Source organism: Buteo buteo, chromosome 11 (assembly GCF_964188355.1).
Source record: "Buteo buteo chromosome 11, bButBut1.hap1.1, whole genome shotgun sequence".
Taxonomy (NCBI): domain Eukaryota; kingdom Metazoa; phylum Chordata; class Aves; order Accipitriformes; family Accipitridae; genus Buteo; species Buteo buteo.
The window spans coordinates 1,186,893-1,213,197 of NC_134181.1; the positions used below are offsets into that span (position 1 = coordinate 1,186,893).

General features: G+C 38.5%; 1 protein-coding gene across 9 annotated transcripts in view; it reads right to left on the reverse strand.

Annotated features, from left to right (window-relative positions):
• Nucleotides 1-269: 269 nt before the first annotated feature.
• Nucleotides 270-26,305, reverse strand: part of NFAT5 (nuclear factor of activated T cells 5) — a 77,506-nt gene continuing 51,470 nt past the window's right edge. For all 9 annotated transcript variants that reach the window (XM_075039739.1, XM_075039740.1, XM_075039742.1 and 6 more), the window contains 10 exons: nt 25,860-26,050; nt 23,696-23,868; nt 19,679-19,813; nt 19,454-19,506; nt 17,313-17,445; nt 16,579-16,656; nt 12,976-13,124; nt 10,029-12,474; nt 8,596-8,842; nt 270-7,680 (listed from right to left, as the gene is read on the reverse strand). In XM_075039739.1, the coding sequence (XP_074895840.1) occupies nt 8,604-8,842; nt 10,029-12,474; nt 12,976-13,124; nt 16,579-16,656; nt 17,313-17,445; nt 19,454-19,506; nt 19,679-19,813; nt 23,696-23,868; nt 25,860-26,050 (3,597 nt within the window). In that variant the 3' untranslated portion in view covers nt 270-7,680; nt 8,596-8,603. The remainder of the gene's footprint in view (nt 7,681-8,595; nt 8,843-10,028; nt 12,475-12,975; nt 13,125-16,578; nt 16,657-17,312; nt 17,446-19,453; nt 19,507-19,678; nt 19,814-23,695; nt 23,869-25,859; nt 26,051-26,305) is intronic.

Genomic DNA, 26,305 nt, shown 5'->3' on the forward strand with positions numbered 1-26,305 from the left:
TTCAGACTTAATGCTGCAAAGTCAAAAAGAAACATTGCAATGTTTTTTAGAAGTGCAGGCATGACACAGTGCCTTTTCTTACGCAACAGCTCCAGCGGCACACACCACCACGGGCACAAGTCGGCACGGGCTCCTGCCTTCCCAGTATTTCCTGACCCTAGCGCCGTACGGATCCCAGACGGGTTGATTCTGTACTGAAGAACAGCACTTTCTCCTGGCAGACAGAAGATGCCCTTGAAAAAAACACAACAAGACTTTACACTGCAAAATGAAAACTTTCATTGTTTTATTCTTGACTGCAGCTGTTTACAGAAATATAGTTGCGAGTATACAAATGTCCCAATAGAAGCAAAATATTTTTATTTTTTAATATTCAACAAGTTATCACAGGATAGCTAAAAACATAGATGCAAATAAAATATCCCCTCATAGAACAAACTGAAAACACCGGGTATCAGTGCTTTGAAAATCCCAACTACGAAAGCCATATACACAGAAATGCACAAAGGAATATCTGGTGCTACTTTCACATTGCAGGACAGTGGAAGAGGCAGCTCAGCGGTCGACCAGTGCGCTCCAGGAACACATGGCAGAAAGGCAGGTAAGCCACTCAAAGATGCAGCTACTAACAGAGGTAGAAAGCTCTGCTCTGAAGGTTTTTGGAGCTTACTCATTAATAATGAGCTCAAATGTAAATATTTCAAATAACCTCATCTCAAATAGCATCCACAATAAAAAAAGCTTCAGGAATACTGGAATGTGTTCCCAGTTCTGCAACACCCAGGAGCGCCACGCTCCCTCCTTTCAAAAGGGAGCTTTTCCCCTCGAGTGCCATTATCCTGACCTCCAGGACAGCCGCACTCGTGAATGAAGACCCACCTGTACAAGGGACACGTGGGCCAGACCTTCCCCGGCTCACCAAGGGGCAGTTCCAGGGACTAAAAAGAAGTGAAGGCCATTTACGCGATCTGAACACAGGACCCTTTGCTAATCTGAATCCTGGAGCAAATGCAGACAACTGGAATATTGTACAGCGGGCTGCTGCTGGGTGTTGGAGTTTTGGAGTCTGAACCAAGTGCTCGCAGAATGTCTGTGAGTATCCCACAGCAAGCAAGGAAATCCTTGGATTCCTCACTCTTGTCCCAATACACTTGAATGTTGTGAGGCAATTTCATGAACCATAACAGCAAAAATTACAGATCTCTGGAAACAGCAGAGATCAGACCTGCAAACTGACGCCTCGAAGAGAAGAAATGAGGCCATTTGCTTCTGGTTTGGCAGAGGTGCTTCAATGAAGCCTGTACCAGGGCAATAATGTCTATCGATCAACCTCATGCCAAACTGCAGCAGAACACCCCTGATTTGGCATGAAGAGTCGTGGTGGACAAAATACATGCTATTGATTTTATGATCTGTATTTCTTTCAGGGGGTTTAATTTCTCACACAATCTGTAAGAAATCAGTACAAGTCGCAGCAGGGTTCCTCACAGCTAGAAACCAAGGAGAGCTTTCACCAGCTTTCAAGGAAAGAGCTTTCTAGATATTGACTGTTACAGTAAAACATCAGTCAAAAAACAACAAAAAAAAAAATTAAAGATGCCTGCCTATATGAGAATAAAGAGAAGAGGAATGACAGATTAAGCTTCACCTTCCCAATCCAAACACAACCCAGCTAAGCAGCAACCGGGATCCTTTGCTATGCAAGAACAATTAATAACCCTCACTGGGAGAGAGCTGCTGGTGTCAGTCCAGCTCCTCCGGAGCAACACAGCCACCACCATTCCCTATCGGCACGAGCTGCTGGGACACTGAGAATGGAAAAGGTGCCGAAGTCAGGAGTCACTTGAGGAAAGCTGGCAGGGGAACACACAGAAGCAGACAGCCGCTGCTGCGTTTCCTGAGCCCATCCAGTGGGCAGGCTCTCAACTGAGGCTGTCAGGTCTACTGTTTAGCTAACACCACATCTGCAGTTATTAATAAAAATATATAAAAATACAAAAGTGTACAGCTGTTTTCAACCCATGGATATTAGTGACGTTCACAAGCCGAGCAAATTTCTGGAGCAACGTTACCAACAGCGCCACTTGTACAGTACAGAAAGGTGTTGATACAACTATTAATGAGTTACTACAAAAACCTTGGTAAATAACCTCAGACTAAGGAAAAGTAGTATTATTTCAGGTTTATAAAAATGTAAATATAACAGTATTCTATGCATGTGTCTACTAATTTTTTATATATAATAGATATACGATTCCTCTATATACATATATATATATCCTAGAATATACAGGCATTGCATATTTACATACCTATACAGATTATAAGAAAGGAAAAGCCTCTCCTCCTGTGTAACCCCTCTGAGCCTCATACTCAACTAGAGAATTTTACAAGCACACTTTTACAGGAGTTTATCTGCCACTGCATTCTTCCTTGTATCTAACGAACATTTACCACATTTCCCACAGTGACCCTCTATGCTCGATTCCCAGCCTGCAGTGGGCACAAACAGATGTGCCCCTTTGTGGGCTCAGGTGACTACTGTCATACACCACTGGCATAATTGGTCTGAATATGAACATGAAGTGCTCACAATCTATCCCAAAAGACTACTCCAAATTAAAACAAAAACCACAAACAAACAAAGCAAGCATCTCAGTACCAGTTTCCTTTTGGCTTGTAAAACAACAGAGCTGCCACCAGTCCTCTGGAACACCAAGCACACCTATTCCTTGAAAATAAATTTTGCACTAATGAGAAGTCACCAGTGATCAGTATTTCCTCTTTTCACTTTCCACCTACAACTCATAGCTCAGAGCATGCAAAGCAATTCATTCTCCTCATTCTTGCTTCTATCACTCAGATAAATATCCATAATTCCTTGTACTCCTCTCCTGTATCTACCCTGAAAAAGTAACCCAACCATTTGCCATACAGAGGCATGGGATTCAAAAACTGACAGTGAAACTCTTTTCTAACTCTTAACGAATGTGCACGTGCATGCCTGCACACACACGTACATACCCTTGGGGGAAACTACCTGTAGCTTTTTTAGTCCAGTAACAACTTTTTTGATTTTACTTTTTAATAAGTCATCTTTCCTGCTACTCAAATTGCAATTTAAACTATGTTTTAAGACAAATGCAAGCTTCTGACTTGTTTGGTATTCTTTCTGAAGACTCTGGAAAGTCATAGGAGTAGAAAATCTGTTCAGACAAGTTTTCTTTTAGAAACGATATCCTAAATCAAAATCACAATAGAAGCTTTTAAAAAAATAATAAAAATTCAACTTATCTAAATCAGGGGAATGTCAACTGATACAGCTGCCCAGGCTCTTAGTATTTCCAGTAAAAAACCCTGCCAAAATTACAAACACTTAACTGTTCATGCTTTATTCTATCTTAAAACTACATAGGAAGTAACCACCCTGTCAGTAGTTAGAAGTAATTATAAAGTGATTGGTGATTAAACATCCACTTTGAAACAGCAAGGCTGAAATTATTTCTTGAACTATTTTTATGTTAAAATAATAGCAAAGCATTTGGCTTGAATACCTGTTCAAAGATCAGACAGTGAAGAGGCAACTGACAACAAAATGTGGACTTGCTAATTAAGCACAAAGCACCAGTAACTTCCTGCCAGAGGAGATGTTTACCTAATAACTGCATATTATGTGTTATTCACATGGGGGTTTTTAATATATATATATACACACACACATAGTGTATAAGCGGACAAGAGAATGTATGCAGAAGTCACAACTGGTGGCTAGCAGGTACGATTCCCTATATTTTAATCTGTGCCAGCAAATTGCTGTTCTGTAAACCACCATGCACTACAGACGCTGTGCAGATAGCGGACCATGGGTGCTTTAGAGGCATATACAGCTGAAGAGTATAGCCCACATCTAACACGAAGGTTTAGATTTAGCAATTCTTTTAAGAGCAAACTCAAGCAGCAGAAAAAAACCAAGATACAGAAAACCCATCCCAGCAATGCAGCTCTACAGTTTTTCATTTTTCACCTAGTAATGTCTTCTATACTTAATTGCTGCTTTGTGGATATGGTAGTAACTTCCTCTTTATAATAATGTCAGAAACTTGACATTTATAGAGACTACTATCTCAGTATCTTCTAACTTTCTCAACCAAAATGGACTAGATGTGATGCCACCGCCTCATCTCTGTAGGCAAGCACTCCATCTGCTCAGAGCTAACAGGCATGCCAGTGTGAGCATGCAGAGGAGTAAACACAAACATTTAAAAAAAAAAAAAAGCAGAGTAAGCTCCAATTATCAGTATCAACTGCTTAAATTACAAAAGTAAATGTCCAGGACTGATAAATACAGATGTGGCTCATGCTGTTCTTGGGTCTTTCTGCCATGAAATCCTGCAGCCTGTCTTTAAGCTCTTTATTGGCTTATCAAACCTCTCTTTATCCTCTGTAACAGCTGTTTGCAAGCAGCAATTCAAGCACTAATCAACCACTGAGCAATCTCTTCATTCATAAGACAAATACTTTTTGTAACCAAATCACATGTTCAAAGTGTTGTACATTTAAACATTGACCTAAAATGAACAAGATAAATTTAACATAAGAAAAGAAAGGTGTTATCCGGAAGTGAAAAATGGGATAGCACAGCCCTTTTTTTCTTTTTTTTTTTTTTTTGTAACTTTTTTTTTTTCTCTCTTCTCTTCATAAGCGACCTAAAATACACACACAATTCAAACATACCCTCCCCCTGGAGCTGTAGCAGTCTTGGTATGAAGTTCTCTTTTGGACACCCATTGTTAAATGGAGAATTGGTCCCTGGTGACTTGGCACTGACCAACAGCACTTCAACGTAAGGATACACCCCTTCGGAACAACGGAACAAATTGAAGCAGCACACAAGTGAATTTATAATTCCTATTACTTCTGTGTATGAAGGCCCCAGATGACACCCAACAGCTTGTCCTGGGACTGCGATCCTGCAAAAACCACCAGTTCATTTTCGAATAACTGGCTATCGACTTCCACAACCATCTGGAAGTTGTTTCGGTCCATAATTCTCAGTCTTCTACATAGCCTCATATAGCTTTTAGTCAATGCTGCAAGATTGCTGTTTTCATGTCATGAACCATAACAAGATTTTGTTAATATTTTGTCTTAGCGGGAAAAAGAAAAAAAAAATCACAGAAAGAAAAAGTGTGGTTCAAGGTTAAAGCAGCTCTGGACATTATGAAGCAGGGAATTCTTTTTATCATGATTAAATTTTTAAACATTTTAGCATAATCATAAATTAAGAGTTAAAACACAGAGGCGCTAATAATAAAATATTAAATAGACAATGATAGTGGATAAAAGCTGAATGGCTCATTCTGAATGAAACCCCATTATTTTATATACGCCTAAATGCCTACGGGTTTCCTTACTAGATCGTATTGCTGAGTGACAGACACATCAAAACACGCAGTGAAGCTTCTCATAGCCAGCTGGAACAATAAATTGCCTGATGGAATGGCGAGAGATGAACAAGTTATTTATGTTGCAAAAAGTACTTAAATACTCAATAAAGACATAACAAACCCCACCCCACCCCACTGTTATCAGACGCCACGTTGTGGTAGAACATCAGACAAACTCACAAATTTACCACAAAAATGTGTGGCAAAAAGAATATTTTATATATATGTATATATATAAATTTTTATATTTATGCCAATGTACTCACTCAGTACAAATAGCAAAATAGTATACCATTTCCTAAATACAAAATATAGCTTTCCAAAAAAATGAAACACACATTAGATATAAACCATCCAAAACTTGAACGATTGAAAACTGTATTCAAAATTAAATGACCCAGAGCAGGTCTCTTTCTGAAAAGTTCCCTTCATATCGGCAAGAAGCCTTACTACTGAAAACGTAATTCAATGCCTCTCAATGAGAGAGAGAAAGAGAGAGACAGAAAGAGAAAGTGAACGTTATGACAGACTGACGAACAGGAAAATCCATTAAAACAAACAAAAACTCTACACGGCTCAACTAAGCACACACGTTAAGGGAAAAACACACAGTAAACAGACTAGAGTAACTTAAAAACCATTTACAGACTATTCTTTGTTATTTAAAATAACAAAAATGAAAAATGACATGATACCAACTACACTCTACCAAGGCATAATCGCCATACATGACAGCTGTTGGGCTCTAACTGCAGCAACAGCTTTCTACTTGCAGAAGGAGAAGAAACAAATATCTGAATGAGGCTGTAGTGAGATATCACAAAACTGTCCGGATAGTTGGAGCACCCAAAAAATTCACATGCCTCACAATACAACTGCATGGTCTGGAGTGGGTTGTTTTTACATTCTGTAACATCAGTCAATTATTTTTTTTTTAAATTGAGACATGACAATCTAGAAACTAGACTTGGGGACTGTTGGCAGAAAAAAGAAAATCACTTCAAAACCGCAGTGAGCTCAATATGCTACAAAGATGCAACAGCTCAGGATGAAGTGAAATTTTCAAGAATGCTTAAAAATGATGTAGTTTGCCCCCTACCTGGACTAAAGTCAAGCTGAAGATTTACATCAGTAACAGCTGGAAAATGACTGGTTATAGGGGATTCCTGCATTTAGAAGGTGGTAGAGAAATTGCTTCCTCTCTCCTTAATCCTTGATTATTTGTCAAAGCTTCTACTGACTAAGCAATTTAATGCCATGGATTCCTAAAAGCTGCTTCTGATCTTTAAAGCCAGTAGGATATTTATGTCTCTCTTAAAAACGCAATATGAAACTGAGGGAGAGAGAAGGAAAACCATGAAGATAATGAAAGGGAGAAGGCTGGTTTGAGAATGGCTAATGCAGCTTTACAGAGTTCTAACCCATACAGTCAGAGTGAGAGACACAGAGGAGTTCCTTCCTCAGCCAGGCAGAAAGTTCTTTTCAAGTTGATGGTATTTTAGAGGGTAAGATTTTAAAAGTAAAATTTAACTGAAAGTTCCCCTTCATTTCTTCATTTTGTTAGAGCCACCAAACCCTTGCTCTATATACAGTTACATGTAAGAGACATGGAAAACCGTTAATCACATTCTCAGATGGGAAGCACCCACCTCTGGCTATCTACAGCAGCAAGCAATTCTCTGCTCATTACAGTTATCAGTATTTTTCATTGCCACCTACTGCAATTAACAAATCGCAGTATTAGCTCTCCCACTCAACTGTAAAACATGCGATCCCTTCACTTACTGACAGTTATGAGTCATGGCTCATGTCACAGGCATTTGATGTTTCTGCTTCACAAGCTTTTCTAGTCAAAAGAGGGGATGTCAAGAAGGAAGAGGAGGAAAAAAAAGTAAACGTGGTAATGTGTATTACCTTCTAACAACAATAACAACTGACCAGATATGCTTTAAATTCAAAGAGCACCCCACTGTTAATGAGGTTCAGGAATCTGGTAACAGTACAATCCCATGCCCTAGTAAAACAAAGCATAGCTTTTCAGCATTATTGGCACTACAAAACCCAAATACTATGGTCACGGCCTTAGGTGCTAGACGCTGCAATTGGCCATGTGTGTGCTCTTGAGAGAAGAGGGCCACTTTTTGACAGAAGCAATCAGTTCCACATGGCCTAATCCAGAGGCGGAAGGTCTGACAGGATCTGGAAAATCATCGCTTTTTTCTTCACAGAATTTCTGCAGGAAAAAACATGCAAGCAAAAAAATTAGGCATAACTAACAAAAGTAATCCTCTTACTTCCATGTAGTTCCTTCATCTTGAAAGTGTTCCTCACAAGCAGACACGAAACTATGCGTGACTATCAGAATGCAGCACTCTTTCATAGAGGCAGATTACTCCCCTTCCACTTTTTTTTTTTTAAAGTTCATGACTTCATATACAAAACAGTTCAGATTAGAAAATGAAGTGTATCACTTAAGTGAAACTTATGGGGGATTTAGGACAGCAACACAATTAACTAGAGCCAAGTTACACACTGTGGACAATATTACATTGCAGAGTCGTCCTGGTTCTTGGTACTCATTTGTAGTCAAAGCCTTTCACCTCTCTGAAAAAGGCACCTTCTAAAAGCAGAATGTTTCCTAGTAACAGCTGATCATTGCAGCTCATTTTTAACAAAGACTCAGCACACAGTACACTCTCAATAACTGCCATATTCTACCAAAACTTGTTTTCACATTACGTTATTGTAACCCAGGGGGCAACTTGAGAATAGTACTGAATTGAGGTGTTATTTACTCGGTAAGCCTTAAGTTTTTAACTACAGCCATATTTGGTAATGCTTTTATCTGCCAAGCTGTCAAGTGATCTACTCTCCTTCCTAACAAAGTACTAAATCGTAACAGCAGATGACAAAACATACAGCAACTGAACAACAAGACCCAGTCTCAACCAACTGTTTCATACAAATTCTGACCTCTAACTGTTTTTAAAAACTCTTTATTCTAGACACTGGTATTATATTCTTAATTCAGCATTACCAGTATTTTGGCTAACCTATTAAAGCTCGGTAATACACTCTGAAGTAAAGACTTACTGAACAGAAGTATGCATGGCAGCAAAGAACCCAGAAACCCAAACACATTACTTACTTGACTAATTAAAATGAGCCAGCCATATTGTTCCCCTGGTTTTGCAATGACACAAGCAGATCATCTATTTTCTCAATATTCTGATTGGTTGCCATAGCTGAAGGTAGCGGAGAAGTCTCAGATATCTGCTGGGAGAGAAGTGTTGGCACTGCTGCTTGTCCTTCGCTCTGTGGCTGACCTGGCTGACTTATAGCCATCAACTCATCCGGCAACGTAGCTGGTCCAGAAGTTAGCAGCTGACCACAGTCTATTAAGCAGTAAGTGAGGAACAAAGGACCATTTAAATTAGGTTAGTACATGCAGTGAATTAGCCAACTTCTTTACATATATCCACATTGACTATAAACTGTGTAGAAAGTTACATGTGCTTTTGTTCACATGACCACCTTTGCTCACCACTCCCTCAGGGTAGCAGAGGTTCAAGGTGTACATATTGAATAGATGGCCTCTGTACTATGACCAAACGCTATTAACACCCCAGAGGACTGCACTTAGCTAGAAGAAAAACAAAATGCATAGCATAAGAGAAGTACTGAATATGCCTATCCTTTGTCTGTCTTAATTGCAGATGTGTCTTTCTAAGTTCAGCCAAGGTATCCACTAGCTCCTTCTATAAATCTGTAAATTGTGTCTCACCTCCTAGCATTAGCATTATCTTCAGCTTCATGGAAAGGCTTGGCTGTATATGGCCTGACTGTCAAAGAGTCCACACAGCAAAGCACAGACCAACTACACAGCTATGGCTTCCCATCCAGACCTTTTACAAGCTGTTGCAATCATCATCTGCATCTCTTACTTCTGGAGCTTCCCAGGTATGTACAGCTCTTTACAGACAGATGAAAGGATCTACGTCCCAAAGAACTTGTCAGAGAGGCTAGATTCAGAGATGAGATATGGAAAACTGCAGGCTTATAAAGTTAAAGGGGTTTCAAAGACACTGCAGGAGACACTTTTCTGGACTACACAGCTTCAAAATCTTTGCTATTCTTCAACAAAGTGTGGAGAAAGCCTCTGCATAAATTGTGGAAACCAAATGCAGCAAGAGAAAGATTACTGGAGCTCTCTTAAGCAGGAATAACCTTTTTTCCTTTTAACATGTGCATACATGTATTTTATATATTATTTGTGTGTTGTTAATAATATTATATATATATACACACTTATTTCTATATAGATATACACACAATTCTAAGGTGGTTTTGTCACATGTTTATCCTAAGTGTAAGACGACCAAGAAGTATTTAAGCTAAGTTCTCATGCACAATCAGCAACATTCAGAGCAACACAATAAGTATATATATTCTTAATTGTAGTGCTACATTACCTATTCCAGAATTATTTTTTTTAAAATATCTTAGAATTGAACAAACATTGTCTTGTGGACTCGTAGCTCTTCTAAATTGTAAACTCAGAATAGGGCATCTATCACTTACTGTTTTGAATGCCAAACAGGAATATTCCTGATGTTTGCTGAGATGAAGCAGGAGAATTCTGCAGCTGGTTGATAGCACCTCCTGCCGTGTTGTGAAATAAAGAAGCTTGTTGCTGTGGAGGAGAAGCAGTTCCTTGCATTCCTGCCATGCTGTTTTGAGAAGAGTACATAGGAGACTGCTGCAGCTCTTGCTGGCTCATACTATTCTGCAAGGCAGACATGGAAGCTGAAGAGATGAAGAGGGTGACTTGTTGCTCTTGAGAACTTGGTGACCCTTGGACCAACTGAATCTGGGGTGAGTTATGGAAGATGGCTGGCTGCTGTGTTTCAGCCTGGTTGGATCCAGGATTCTGAAGAGAAGACACTGTAGTCTGACTCTGGAATTGCATGGGCTGCTGCTCCTGGTTCATTGATGCCATGTTAGTCTGTGGATGAAAAATAGACTGGCCTTGCTGCTCCTGGTTGGTAACTGGGTTTTGATTTGGATTGAAAATCATGTTTTGCTTTTGAGAAGCAATTGTACTCATTGCATTTTGATTACTGAACATCATGTTCTGCTGTTGTTGCTGCTGCTGCTCTTGAGACGGAGGACTACTCTGAATAGCAACTATCGAATGCTGAGGCTGGAAGATAGCTCCTTGTTGGTTCTGAGGAATTGAACTGGACTGGATGGAGCCTAATGACACTTGAGACTGAAACAAACCTTGCTGAGCAGGCTGAGTCTGGGGCTGTTCTTGGGGAAGCATAGAACTCTGGATATGAGAGATCTGTGTCTGCTGCTGGAAAGAAGTCTGCTGTTCAGTATTTGTTGCTGTCTGAAGAGGAGAGATGGAATTTGGGCTTGTAAAGAATGACATCTGTTCTTCCTGAGTTGCAGGGTTGCTCATTGAACTCTGGGAAAGGAACATGTTGGCAGACTGCTGGTCTTGAGGAACTGAAGAACTCTGTAATACACCCATGGCGTTCTGCGAGTGGAACATTGGAGGCTGCAGTTGGTCTGAGGAATTAGTACTGGTCTGGTTGTGGACAATGGAATTTGGACTGTGAAAAATAGAGCCTTGTGTTTCCTGTGATATATTCTGAGTATCACCAATAGCATTCTGAGAGTGAAAAAGCTGAGCTTGTGAATGTGGAGACTGCTGCATAAAGCTTCCCGACTGAATAGACATGATCTCTCCGCCTTGCTGGAACAGACCACCTCCTTGTTGTTGAGTTCCACTTGCCTGAACAGTCATCATGTTTTTCGTAGATGAAAAGATATTAACTTGAGATTGACTTTCTCCACTATGCTGCATTTGAACCATGGTCTGAAATACAGTACTCTGCATCTGTTTACTCTGTCCTGAAGCTTCTTCTCCATCTGCAGAATTTGATGCCTGAAACATAGTAGGTCCATTGTTGGAGACCTGCTGCTGAGCAGTAGGAGTAGTCTCACTTCCAGAAACACCAGGAGATGAAGAGAATAATTCACACTGCATTTGCATGTCTTCGCTTGTTGATAACCCACTCATGATGTGAGAAGCCTGCTGGTAAACAGGTGACTGTTGGAGGGCTCCATTCCCTGAAGTTGTTGAAGAGAACAAATCAGACTGCATCTGTGTTGCAGCCTGGCAAATGTTTTGTTGGATTCCTATCACCATTGCTGCAGAAGTCTCCATTGCCTGCTGCTGCTGCTGCTGCTGCTGCTGTTGTTGTTGCTGTTGGTTGGACAATGCATTTTCAGGCTGTGAATGGACATTTTCAGCTCGTCCAGGCAAAAGGTTCTCTGGTCTGGAATGGACAGTTGCGTCTGATGAGGAAAATATCCCAGGATTTACGCTATTTTGTATCTGGCTAACTTGCTGAAAGATATCTGCATTTAGCTGATCTTGAACATCCTCACTGCTGTCTGAACCAGAAAACAAAACAGAAGATAACTGCTGTTGAGCTTCCAATACCTGCTGCACCAAGTCAACATTTCTATTGCTGCCAGTGGCAGTGTTTGTTGGAAAACTTCCAGCTTGCAGTTGCTGTATAGTGTTCTGTAACTGACTCACACCACTTGCTGATGAGAAAATACTTGATGAAATCTGTTGCTGCAATGCCTGTGCTGGTTCTGAGAGTGTAGACTGTTGTTGTTGTGATGCATCGGTTAATTGTGACAAAGTGACTACTGTGCCATCTGATTGCAAGACTTCCCTGGTTTGGGAATCTCTTGTTTGGAACTGTGCAGCTTGCTGCAATAATGCATCACTGTTCTGCAGCGGACCCGGAGTAGAAACTGCTGAAAAGCTACCAGGCTGGGAAATGTCCTGCGTTTGGATAGTAGTTAGTGTCTCTGGATTATACACCTTCGGCTGTATTTGTTGCTGGTTTTCATTTTCAGAAGGTAAATGGGAAGCAGAAGTTGATATGCCAGACATACTGTTTTCCAATGTTTGTTGAGTTGGTCCAACCACATTTGAAGCCTGAAAAGAGCAATACATGTAGCAATTCGTAAACTTACTCAGGTTATGCTTATAAAATTTCCACCAATCCACTATGTTCAGGGAAGATCAGACGTAAGATTTGATGGCTACGTATCTTGCCATACATAATCAAACAAGTAAGCAAATGACTAGCAGTGGAAATGCGACTTCAGGGAAGGAGTCAAGGTACAATTTAATGAAAACAATGCTAGGAAGTGATTAAAATAATATTCTTACAGTAATTTACTAGTTCTGTGTCACAGGATAAAAAAAATTCATGATGGTATCACTAGCCAATCAATCTGTTTGAAGATAGGTTACTTTCAAAGGAAATTATCTATTATTTTAATCGTGCTCCGTGATCGTATGTTTTGCCCAGACCGACATCAGACATGACTTTTTCCCCTGTGTTACTCTTCTCCACTATCAGACCGTGGACTGATGGGTAGATGTAACTATGACTATTAAAAGCTACTATCTTCAGATCACAATCAAACTTACCTTGAAGACAGGGGGAGATCTTTTTTCTGCACTTACTTCCATTGGAGCCACATCTTCATTCTTAATCATACTGCTTGGCATGAGTGGAGTTATCAAGGCACTAGGAAGAATGTTTACCTTCTCCAGGTTACAACCAGTGGCTTTCACTGCTGCAGTCACAAACAAAAATAAAAGGAGGGCAATGGAATGTTAATGTTCACTATACAAAGAGTGGGTTTCTAGTGGTGGCCTGCTTCCTGTTTCACTTTTCAGCCCTACCATTAAGAACTCCCATCCTCATATAAGATGCTAATATGCAGAGAGATCATTGCAAACATTTCAATACTTCAAATAATCCTAAAAAACCTGAAACTTTCAAAGGTTATTTCTAAGACCAACAGCAATGCCATAATTTTGTTTTTCTTCCATTTCTTATCTTCCTAGACCAGGACAGCCATCCACCAACTGCTTAAACTACAAACATAAAAGCTTAAGACATCTTTCCACAGATTATCAGATCTTAAATTTTACTGCACTTTTAACTATACAACTTCTCTATTTAATTTTGAAAAAATATCTGTTTTCAGATAACCATGTGAACAGAGTGCTCAAAGCATTCATACTGTACTTTTATCCTGTTAAAGGACTAATCAAGCAAAAACTTGATAAATCTGCATGCCAGATCTGTAGCAAGAGCAAGTTTTTATTTTGCCGTTGCAGTGCCTATTTTTTTTTTTAAAGTAGAAAGGTAGCTTCATAAAATGAATTGGATCTTTTTAATTTTTCCTGATCCACGTAAAAAATATTACATAAGCTGAGATCTTTGCTGTAAATGAAATAAACTTCCTTAATTTCAAATACTGCTGAAATTGAGCTTAAACAAACCAATGGGAAAGCCCATAAAAAGCCAACGGGAAAGCCCATAAAAACCATAGTTCCCTAAGTACTTATAAGTAAATTAAAGAACTACTCTTCAACATAAAGCAACCGATCCGCATGTTTTTAACAAATTTAAATCTTACAATAACATAGCAGTAAAATTTCTGCAAATTTACATCAACAGTATGCCATGTCCTCAGTAACAGTACTGTATGTTTATTCTATGTAAAACCAAAGACAGTCTCCTGAAATGTTATTTTCTGTCTTCAGCAATAAATTCTCAGCCGTCAGTATGGCAACAGTTGTCAATATACCAACCGCCAAATAAGCTCTTTCCTTCCTTCTGTTAGCTCACAGGTGTGGGGTGCCTCCAGAAATACAAGCCCCATGACCAGACACGTTAGGCTGTGCTGCTGGCAGGGAATGCAAATTGAGTGAGACTATTCTAAAATACGTCTACTCCAGGACAGCTAGTCATACAGTGTATTTATAGACAGCAGTCAGTATTTTTCTACACCATAGTCACAATTTATAAGCTTTTCTCTTCTATGTGCTTAATCATGTTGTGTTCATCAGAAATAATTTTAAAAAATTATGTAAGTAATTAAAAAAAATCCTAATCATATCCAGATTAGATCCTAGCAATGGTATCTTTGTTCACAGTAACATATTTGGTTGGAAGAATGAAAAAAAGAAGCGAGATTAATAATGAAAAAGAAGTTTCAAAAGCAGAGAAACACTGTTGTTTTGGTGTTTTACTATGTTTTCGTAATACACTTAGTTTAGAACTTCTGAATAGTTACCATCTTATCAAGGCATACACACCCTCTTTCCCTTTTCTGCCAAAGATGGAAACTGAAACTATCACTAACCACTTAAAAACAAGGCTCCAGCACTACTTCAGTGTTAGAAGGCAAAAGACCTGAACTACATGGTTGTCCATACACCCCCATCTTCCTCAAGTTTTACAGAACAGCTTAAATTATACATTTGTTGTCTTGAAATGTAACTTGTCACTGAAGTCTGTCAAATCTGCAGTCTCTTAAAATGTTAGAGCTAGGAATCTGTAATGGCTTTGGGAAGCCACATTTTGGTTTCTTTATATACGCTGTTGTTGTCATAGAAATTATTTTAAGGAATATTCACAGATACCTGAGACAAAGATTAAAATTGCCTGCGATAGGAAGAAAAAGGCCTTGTAGCTCAATACCTAACTGTACACATCCCTGGCAGCAACAGTTCATTCCATTTGGCCAGGGCTGCTGGAAATTATGCCACTTAAGAAATTATGAATTCTAGGATTTTGCTCCCAGTGAAAGGAAACAGAAAGGAAGTAGCATCCTGCTGGATCCCCACCTGGTCTTTATCATTTCAGAACACTGAGTAAGGATGGGCTGGCACATATGCAGAGACAAAGTACATTAAGCAGACAAAATTGTCTGACCTCTGCTTCATGATCAGCCTAGAGTATAATAGGTACAGGAATGAACGATCAAAAAAGAGCTGGCTAGCAGAAAACCCACACAAGAAAGTAAATTAAGATTTATTGCATAAATTACATGGAGGAGATGAAGCAACAGAAATAGCACATTGCGTTCGTATGAACAGCAGATGTTCTCCTGAAGCAGTTGGTATCTTCCTTTGGTTAAGCCTCCATACTCAATTAGATGGATGTCAGGCTTGCCCCAATACATTAGTTATCATCTTACTCATCTTTTTAATCTTGCTACTAGAAGTCTTACCAGTCCTTTTATCAGCTTGTTTCACTGCCCTAAATATTTTTGCATATTTCTCCCCCAAATATTCTCTGCAGGTTTAAACTCATCATACCTTGTATTATCATCCCTAACAAGTTGTAAAGTCAGCTTGTAAATATATCCCCTGCCAAGACCAAGCTATTAACTTCAAACATGAGCTTCATGATTTTAACCTGAAGCTATGGATTCCTATCAAACTTGTGATCACATTGTTAATTTGCTTACCTTTCAACCTGCTTTCACCAGAGCAGGCTATGGAAATTTCCATTAACCTTTGTACACTACCATAGTTTCAACAATCAACTAAGAAACATTTCCTTCCTCTACTTTACTTCAATATCAGAAGGATCAATTCACTTCACACTTAAAAACCAGGCAAACCTAAAACTTGCTTCCTTGGAACAAAACAACAAACTTCGCATGGACAGAATGGTCAGGGAAAAAAAAAAAAAATCACTGAGGGGATTAAGTTGAAATTGCCAGAATTAGCATTCTTAACTAGACCCACTGAAAGCAGTCTTATAAAACCACTGGACAGCTTCCGAAAAATACCAAGTTGGAATGTTTGTGGTTTTCAGTACTCAGTTCTTCCCCACCACTACCTTTATGTGTGTTTTTTTCTTAAATTAACACTATACAGTTTCTATATCCTTTGTATTAACTGCCATCTTAGGCTTCTTCCCTTTTTCTTCTTCACTTGCAAGCATATTAAATGAAGATTAGACTGCAGGGCCTGAGGCATGAAGAACAGAATTTTTTTTAATATTATTTTTTTCAAATTCTTTGTTCTATACTAGCTCATGTTAAAATATACTGTATATATATACTGTAACATATTCAGAATCAGAAAAAAAACCTCACTGTAAGAATATGGCCAGGTTTTATAAGCACAGACTTATCTTCACAGGACGTCTGATTCATTCCTCCAGATTTGGGTAGGAATTTATAGTTAAATTATTAACAACAACGATAAGAATCAATTTAGTACCTTTTATAGCCTCTTCAAAAGAACAATGTTGGGCTGGGCTGGAGATTTCCTTCTTCACATTAACATTCAGAGTACCAGCTGTTGAGACAAAACACACTGAAAACTTCCTTATGTTAAAACAACAAACAAGGAAAAAAAAAAGGGGGGGGGGGACGGACACACCAAAACAGTTACTTATACCTTAAAGAAATTAGGGTTCTTTGAAACCCAGAGAAACATTCTGAGTTGTACATAAACTTTCTGTTTGTGGCTGTGAATGCACCAATGATCACAGTGCCCAAAATACCATTTTCACTTCCAAAAATGTGAGCCAGTCAGCAGTTGTACTGTGTATTGTAATATGAATAAATAAAAATACACAATGTGGTCAAATGTCAACATTCCTTAGGATAAAGCTTGGTGCTATTTTTGGTTATATTTAGTGCACTCTATTTAGTATGTCTACTTTTTTTCCTGCTCGGCTACATTCTGAACCTTATACTAGAAATGGATGCTACTTTGTAAGAACAGCTGTCTCCATGCAGCTGAAATTTGAACTACTTGTCACGTAAATGAGAAATGCCAAGCCTTTAGATTTTATTATTTAACATAGCAAACCTTGCCAGCAAGAGGAGTTTAAAAAGATCCATGTTACTTAACATTTCTGTTGTTTGGCTAAATACTAAGAAATCAGAAATGAGATGTTTAGCAGGTAAAACTGTCCATTCTTTCCCCCAGTCTTCTATTTTACATACATGTATCTGGAGTGTACGTAAATGGTTGTACATCATGTGATCTTCCAGCATTGGTCACCACGTATATTCCCACAGAAACAGCTGAGGTTATTTGCTGGTCATGATATGGTGGCACTTTCACAATAAGGTGATTCTGCAATACAAAAACCATTTTTAAAATCACATCAGAAACCTTACTTCATTACTATTGACCTTAATTTTATTTACATCCACCAAAACAAAGAAACAGACTGATAAAACACCATAAGAAACAAAGACATTGGGGAAAATGTGATCAAGTTACACTTAGTGAAGTAAATTGATAACTAACTTGTGCTAGAAGAGAGATTTGAATAATCTGCCTATATGATGCTCATTGGCAACTTACAGCTCAAATGGAAGGTGCAGAAAGGAAAGACGTATAAAATCCAGTACTTTAAATATAAGCTTATGCCTAACATGCCTTACTGAATTGCAATCAGTTTGCCATCAAATTCTGCTGGACTCAGACACTTCACTGTTCTGCTGAATCAGGTCTTTGTATTCAGTGTGAACAGATGGAGGATGCAGTTTCATGTTACACTTAAGCAGATTTAACACTGAGCAGACATCAAGAAATAGGACTTCAATCATTCATCAACAGTAATAGCGATGAGTGGTCTGTTTATTCCCCAACTACCTCTCTATACCACTAGAAGTGAGAAATCATTTCTACCAGTGCATGCATGGAACACGGCCTTCAGAGGTGGGAGCAAGACGATATCTGTCAGACGTCACTTACATCTAATAATTTCTCTAATTTCAGTCCAATAGTCCATAAAGACACTTAGTTGCGTCAAAAAGAACAAACATATTTTGTAAAACATTTCAGAGTGGAACAGAAATTCAGCCAGGTATAAAGACTATGGCATACACACAATCTATTTCCACTCAGTAGTAATCTAATGTGTCCTTAGGAAAGCTACTGGAAAAATCATACTAGGCCTTTTAATTACACTGTATGTAAGGGCGAAGACTTACTCACCAAGTTCATATACTACACTCCTACTGTGGTATCTAAGTTCTCCATTAGAAATGGAACAATTATACTTGTGTAAACCCCAAACAATGATCGTTTGTAGAATCACAGAATGGTTTGGGTTGGAAGGGACCTTAAAGATCACCTAGTTCCAACTCCCCTGCCATGGGCAGGGATGCCTTCCACTAGACCAGGTTGCTCAAAGCCCCGTCCAACCCAGCCTTGAACACTTCCAGGGATGGGGCACTGTCCTGGTTTCAGCTGGGACAGAGTTAATTTTTTTCCAGCAGCTGGTATAGTGTTATGTCTTGGATTCAGTATGAGAAGAATGTTGATAACACACTGATGTTTTCACTTGTTGCTAAGTAGTGTTTAGACTAAGTCAAGGATTTTTCAGCTTCTCATGCCCAGCCAGCAAGAAGGCTGGAGTGGCACAAGAAGTTGGTGGGGACATAGCCGGGACAGCTGACCCAAACAGGCCTCAGGGGTATTCCATACCAGGTGACATCAGGCCCAGTATAGAAACTGGGGGGGAGTTGGCTGGGGGTGGAGGGGGACAGGATCACTGCTCAGGAACTAACTGGGCATTGGTCAGCAAGTGGTGAGCAATTGCATTGTGCATCACTTGTTTTGTATATTCCAATCCTTTTATTATTATTGTCATTTTATTATTGTTATTATCTTTATTAGTTTCTTCCTTTCTGTTCTATTAAACTGTTCTTATCTCAACCCACGAGTTTTACCTTTTTCCTTCTGATTCTCTCCCCCATCCCACTGGGTGGGGGGAAACTGAGTGAGCAGCTGCACGATGCTTAGTTGCTGGCTGGGGTTAAACCACAGCAGGCATACACAACTTCTCTGGGCCAACTGTTCCTGTGCCTCACCACCTTCACAGCGAAGAAATTCTTCCTTACGTCTAATCTAAATCTACCCTCTTTAAGTTTAAAGCCATTACTTCTTGTCCTATCTGATATTCAACCAGACTCACTAAAGAACTTATTTGAAGAAAAGTAATATTATTTCTAGAAATGCCTAGGAAGAGGGAAAGGATTATTCGATTTTTCTTTGGAGACAGATTCAGTCTTTTTTTATTTATTAGAATATAACAACAAATAATAATTAATAACAAATAATACAAAAGTACCTGATGAAATAATTCCATGTCTATTTCAGCTTCTGCCTTCCAAGAATTCTCATCTAAATGAAAGTTAAAAGGCATCATTTATTGCACATCAATATAAAGCAATTTATTTTAGTGCCTTTGATCCTGCTTCTCAGTTTGCTCTCTACAACTAAACTTTATCAACCAATGTAAACCCAAATATCATGCTCTCTTCAGCACCCAAGCCATTATTGCTTTCACACTAACCAGAAACATTCTCTTGGAAAATCACTTTTGTTCCCTTTAGAAAGTTCTTGCCAATCAGAAAAACTTCCTCTTCACCCTTCACTGAACAACTGTGCAGACTTTTCTTTAGGATCTCTGGAACTCCTGCTGGTTGAGCTGAAATTGAAAAAACACATAGTTTGAAATCAAGAAAATATCAACAACCAAAATAAAAAGCTTTTACTGACAGGATTATAAAGGAAAGAACAAATTAATTCCTGAGCTTCTTCCTCTACTGTATCATTCATTACAAACTTTTCAGAAGATAACTGTTTCTGTTATTTCCTCACTAAATGTAATGACCTCATAAAAATCACATTTAGTAAATGATCCATAAATAATCTTTCCCCTTTTATCCTGCATTTATTAAATCTTTAAAATGAAACTTTCAGTGTTTGAGCTAAAGCAAAGTGTTCAAAAAGAGAAGAAAATTTAGTTCTGCAATATCCTGGCCCAGAGCGCGATAGACAAATGCATCAGCCCTTAGATGCAGCTGAAGCGCACCTTCAATTTTACCCTTAAGCTCATAAAAACATTTTTCTAATGAAGCTTATTTTGTTCTGCTATGCAAAAGGATAGAAGCAGTAATTCCCAGATTGCCTGGTTTTTATAGATTTTTTTTTTTTTAAATGACATAGCTTTCTGGCTTGTGGAAGAACTAACCCAGGGCTTTGAATAACCTGGTCTAGTGGAAGGTGTCCCTGCCCATGCCAGAGGGGTTGGAACTAGATGATCTTTAACGTCCCCTCCAACCCAAACCATTCTGATTCTATGACCGTCTAGATCTATATACTTCAGCTAATACAAATTCTTGCAAAAGTCGCACCTCTGTAGTTGGGGATTATAGCAATTTATATCCTATAAACTAGCAAAGAGATCGCGGCTTACAGATACACATCCCTGGAAACCTCTGCCTCTCAGCCAGTGATTCAGATGATGACTTATATAACACATATTACAAATTGTCTTTGCTGCAAACTACTTCTATGCTTCTTAAAGCATAAATCAAGTAAGACCATGTGTGTTAAATGAAAATGAGCACCAAAGACAATTTAAATAGACATACATTTTAAAATAATGTATTTTGAGTCTGTCACATTTAATATGTTATAAAATAATTTCAGTTTCTAATACAGGTTTCTCAACCACCTTTTGTAATCACCATAAAATCCTAGTGGCATAAGCTTGTACTTGTGCTTTGTATTTATGTGGCCCAATTTTAGTGTTTAATAACAGTATTCTCTGGGCTTACGACATAGAACATCATACATATTGTAACACTCCAAATTATTTAACGACCTTTCAGAAAGGATTTTTCTACAACTGTTGCAGCAGGTTCCTAGGCAACCATTACGCAACTACTAAATATGCTCAAGGCACTTGAACTTCTGAAAAGAGTAACTGGATTTAGGTTTGCTAGCAAGTTAACAAAGCCTATTTAAAACACAGACCTTAAATAAAGAGCCTGCACCTACTTAATGTCTTTCCTATAGTTTCCGGAACATTATTGCAACTTTGACAGCAATATTAGTTATAAAACACAACATAAACAGGCTCTGATGAGTGAAAATTTAAACCTTATTATGAGAAGGTACAGTATACATCTGTAATAAGATGTATGCAGCAAACAAACCAGATGTGCTGGAGAAGATGATTTACATAAATAACTTAATAAACAACAAAATTTTATGCCATATTGATCAGCCAGCATATGTGTACCAGTGCTATTCAGTTGTTTAAGGTCTACTGCCAGTCACCATAACTGTAGAGTAAGTTAAGACAGCAGAACCACAGAATCCTGGAAAGCAAGCCTGGAAAGAGCCTCAGGAATTCTCCTCTGAACCTTCACATCATGATCAGTTTTACCCACATCATTCCTCAAAGATACAAGTCTAACCAGAGCATTTTGTTTCTTTGTTTTAGACGTCCAGCAATGGAGATGCTACAAAATTCCTGGGCAATCTCTTAGCAGCTTACACAATTAGGAATCTTTTCTTATCAACTGACCAAAACCCAGCTTGCTAAAAACTAAACCAATTTAGTTACTCCTTACCGTATTTTTTTTTTAGAACTTTATTTGTGTAAGGATAACTTTTATTTCCTTCTTTCCTCCTTCCTTTTTTCTAATGTCCCTTCCTTTTTCTAATGTCCCCATCACTCTCATATATTCTGCTTTTTACTCCCTGCCTATGTCTCAAAACATAGCTACTAATGTTACAGGTATAAATGGATACATTCAACAAACAGAGAATGAAGACTACAAGGGACCCTCATAAACCAATACTGGAATGGCCTTACCAACAAGCTAAGCAGGAAGTGCATCAAATACAGCTTTTTTAAGCTAAATAGCCTATTTTAAAATGGGTCTCTCAAACAACTCAGACTCTCAGCTTCTACTTAGAGTAGCAAGTTTTGGATTGTTATGTGTTTAAGAAAACACCAGATGATTTCCATTCCCATTTCTGCTCTGATTTAAATAATTTTATCTTTAACCAGTGAGTTAATGATACAAACAAAATGTATACAGAAATAGCTTTCGGAGATTCTATAGAAAATGTTCTTTTCTTAAATCTGAAAATTAATATCAGATGTTACAATGCTATACTGACTAGAATGGAGCTACAGAGACAACCATATTTCTAGCAGATGTATTTATGCATTTTCCAACAACATAAATGCAATAAATCTGAGAACTTCACCAGTTTAAAAAACACTGGAAAAAGAAAGATTTAGCAAAAAGTGGCAGGAGAAGGGAAAAGAGGGACAGGAACACCTCAAGCTGACCTTTCTGGAAGAGCACCCCAAATGTCAAGCTATTGCCTAAAGCATAGAACATAGCTGAAGAGAGAAGGAGAGTCCTCCCCTGCATCAACAGTGACACGTCTTTGGTTATCAGCCTTTTCAGGGTTTCTGCAGGGTTCCTGCTCTCCCTAAATCTTGCAGAGGGATTCTATGTGAGAGCAGAATACTGGAAGGAGAGACGGGCTACATGCCACATCTGCCGAATTGCCTGTTGCCTGCAGCACTGGAATGGCATGGTGGTATCTGATGTGGAAACTCACATGTTTCGAATTATCTCCCCTTCCAATCTGTTCTTTCGCTGGCAACAAAGCTGCAGGTTCTGATGAGTTGAATAGGAGCCCTGACACAATAGGTACTGACAGTTTGGGGGGGGGGGAACCAAACACCAAACCCAAGTAATTTTTATACAATGGAAAGAGCACAACACAAGAGCACAACACAAGCACCCAGGAGCTTGCATTATCATACTATTTTCCACACATGGAGAAAAAGCTCTCCTATCTTCTTGTTCGTCAGTATCAGTAATCCCATCAACAGCTGTATTAAACACATTTCCCGATCTTTTCTCTTTGACAGATGAGCAGAATTCCCCGTAACTGGAAGTCACTACAGACTCTATAGGCACAGGCAGCCCCTGATGTACTGCAGCCTCCTCTGATTTCATTTTCCCTGTTGTTCAGTGTAACCTAACCAGTGAATGCAGCCATCTGTGCTCAGTGCTAAACAGAGCATTTAATAAATAGCTACAAAATGCTTCATTCTTGCACTGAACCAGAATAGATTCAGCCTCTGGCCCAACAAACTACCACAACTGTAAAGCACCATGCTTACTAACTAATTAGAAGTCCCTTCTGTCACTGAAAGCTGACAGATAAACATGACAATACAGAAGAGATTAAAACCTGTATCAAAAAGGTCATATAAGTTCAAAGCAATCGTGGCAAAAATTGTGACCTTCTAAAAGGCAAAAATTCGTTTAATAAAAGGTCAGGAAATGTATAACTACTTTTAACTACTGGTCAGTCATTTAACTAGCACCCCACCCGAAATAAAAATCAATCCATGTGATCTTAACCATAGAAATTCTGAAATAATCACAGATTAACACTGGGTTGTTTTTTTCCCCCCAAGGCATTTTACGGCAATCAGACTAAAATCCAGAGTCCTCTGATAACAACCTTTTATTTTGATACTTACTGCACAAAATTGGGGAAGAAGGTGTCTGAAGAGTCAAAGTTGATCCATCTTTACGAGTGATGTTAACACGAAATACCAGCCTAGCACGTGTGCTTTTTTTCTTGGAACCAGCAATCCCTATCCTAGCTTCAACATCAGCATTTCTCAGCTTCAGTATTCCCACGCAATCAACCCTAACAACACAAAATAGTTGACAGTTTAATAGTTTAATACGTTCAGCATCTTTCATAATCTTTTGACTAGTTACATAAGCCACAAAGTCAAAACTCTTGAAGTAATTACTGAAATATTATTAATTTTTTATTATTATTTACATGAAATCTCTATATGACCTTTCTCATTATATAGTCCGGTTTTCAATTCAACCCTGCATAATTTGGATGATGAATCATGGGAGGAAGGAATACGAAAGTAGTATGAATAAAACAGAAAATGCAACGTAACAAAGTAATTCTGGTAAGCATTCAATTTATAATCACAGATCTTCATTCTTCCATTCCTAGGGCTAGATCTGGGTTTGTAGGATTATCACTACAAAATATTCTGCATTCACTTAAAGCAGTAGTAGAAGAAAACTTACTGTAGTCATATTATTTTTTATGCTCAGTGGAACTTGGAAGTGATAGATACGTCATACCATAACTGTGGTCCTACGGGAAATGTATACAGGGCCAGGGTGAGAGAGAGATGCAGTGCTAACTTTCAGAAAGACATGCTAGATGCAAAATAATTTCAAGCAAAAACCAAACAAAACCAAACCAAAACAAAACCTCAAAAAAAAAAAAAAACAAACAAAAAAACCAAACACAGCCTGATGTGTTAAGAAGTAGAATATTATAATTTTACCAGGATCTTAAGCCCTACATCTAAAAAGCACAGGGACCATCTGATATCTGAGTAGAACAAATTTTTGTGCTGCATGAGGGCCAATAAGCAACAGCTAGGGAGCAGAGAGGAGACTGTGATTCAGAACTGGCATTACCATCAATAGAGAGGTGCTACAGCATCACTGAAATACTAGGAAGATTTCTTTTGAGACATCAAGATACCTTTTGAGAAAACAGCCTAGGCAAAACTTTTCTTCCTAGATAATTCCAAATTCATGTTTCTGCTATCTCTATACTTATATGGTTTTACATTAACACTTGAGGACAATTATAAAATTACTCTCCAAGAGGCAGTTTCCAAACTCAGCATGGGAATATATTTTATATTAAAAAATCAAAGTGATTCAGTCTATTAGCAAACTGCATTATCCTGCTTAAGAAGTGGACACTTTAAGTTGAAGAAACGTTTCTTCTCTTGAAGCAAGACAAGCTTCTAAGTAGAGTGGCAGCTTTTAACCACCTACCTATTAAAAAAAAAAAGACCTTCTACTGAAAAGAATACATTGAGAGAGGATCACTCCCTTTCTATATTAAGATACACGTGAAAAGCTTTTTAGGGAATCACTTATATCTAAAGTTTCTTGTGAGATCCAAACCACATAGGCAGATGAGGTCACTTGCTCAGAAATCTACTGCAGTTAATGACTGCCATCAGACAGAGCACATCCCTTCTCAGCAGCGGCCATGCACTGCTGACATGCATCTGTAAACTGTATCCAAAATGTTGCCTATACTTGACCAGACAAGCTCTGTAAAGGCAGCAAAGCAGGAAGCTTCCGTGACAAAGGACTATCTGGTGGAAATGACAGAAATGGAACAAGCAAAACAAGAGAGGAGAAAAGCCAGAGTTTAGCCTCACAATCCACAACTCCCAGCCTTTTGGGCCTAAAGGGATCTGAAGGTCCCAATATTCTCCTTCCCTCTTCTGATTACCAGTTCTGTACTTGTTAAAAGACAAGACAACCAGCAGAACCAGTCACCAGTTTATAGTTCATGTAATGCTTGAATATGCACATTACTGATCAAACAGAACATGAAACTAATGTAACAAAGTTAATTGATAAAGTTTAAGGAAGACCTGATTAAGCATTAAGTATAATAAACAAACTGAGAATGTGATTTAAAAGTTTTTCTTATACACGTAGCTTCACTAAGTGCCTGGTGTGTGCCAAGATGTTCGGACTTTTAACTACTAACCAATTCAATTGAAAAAGGCAAATCAGTTTTGAAAACAAGCTAATAAATGAAAATATATTAAAAAAAAAAAAGCTACTCACGCAAGTGTCATATTGTTGCTTGGGTCCAGTCCGACCTCAATAACAGTAGTCCCTTCTATATCCACTTCTTTACAGGGAGTAGTGTTTCTCCCAGTAACTCTGCAGGCCTGGTAGAACCCATGCGGCTTCACTCGACCAGAGTCATTACCCACAAATACCTGCAGCACCACCGGCTCGTTGTGACCTTCGAGCTGAAACACGGCAACACAAATTTAATATTTCAATTGGCCAGCAATGCCTCTTAATTAAAACAGGAAACATCTTATACAGTTGAATTTGAAGTGAATCTGCTCCCAGTGTTGCTGGAAACAATCCCAAGTGAGGCAGGAAAAAAAAAATTTTCATCTAGTTTATAAACAAAATACTAATATTTTTTATCTTTTGTCATTTGTTCTTCCATTAGAAGACAAGTCAGTCATTTAAAACAGGTGAAGATTTTTTTTTTT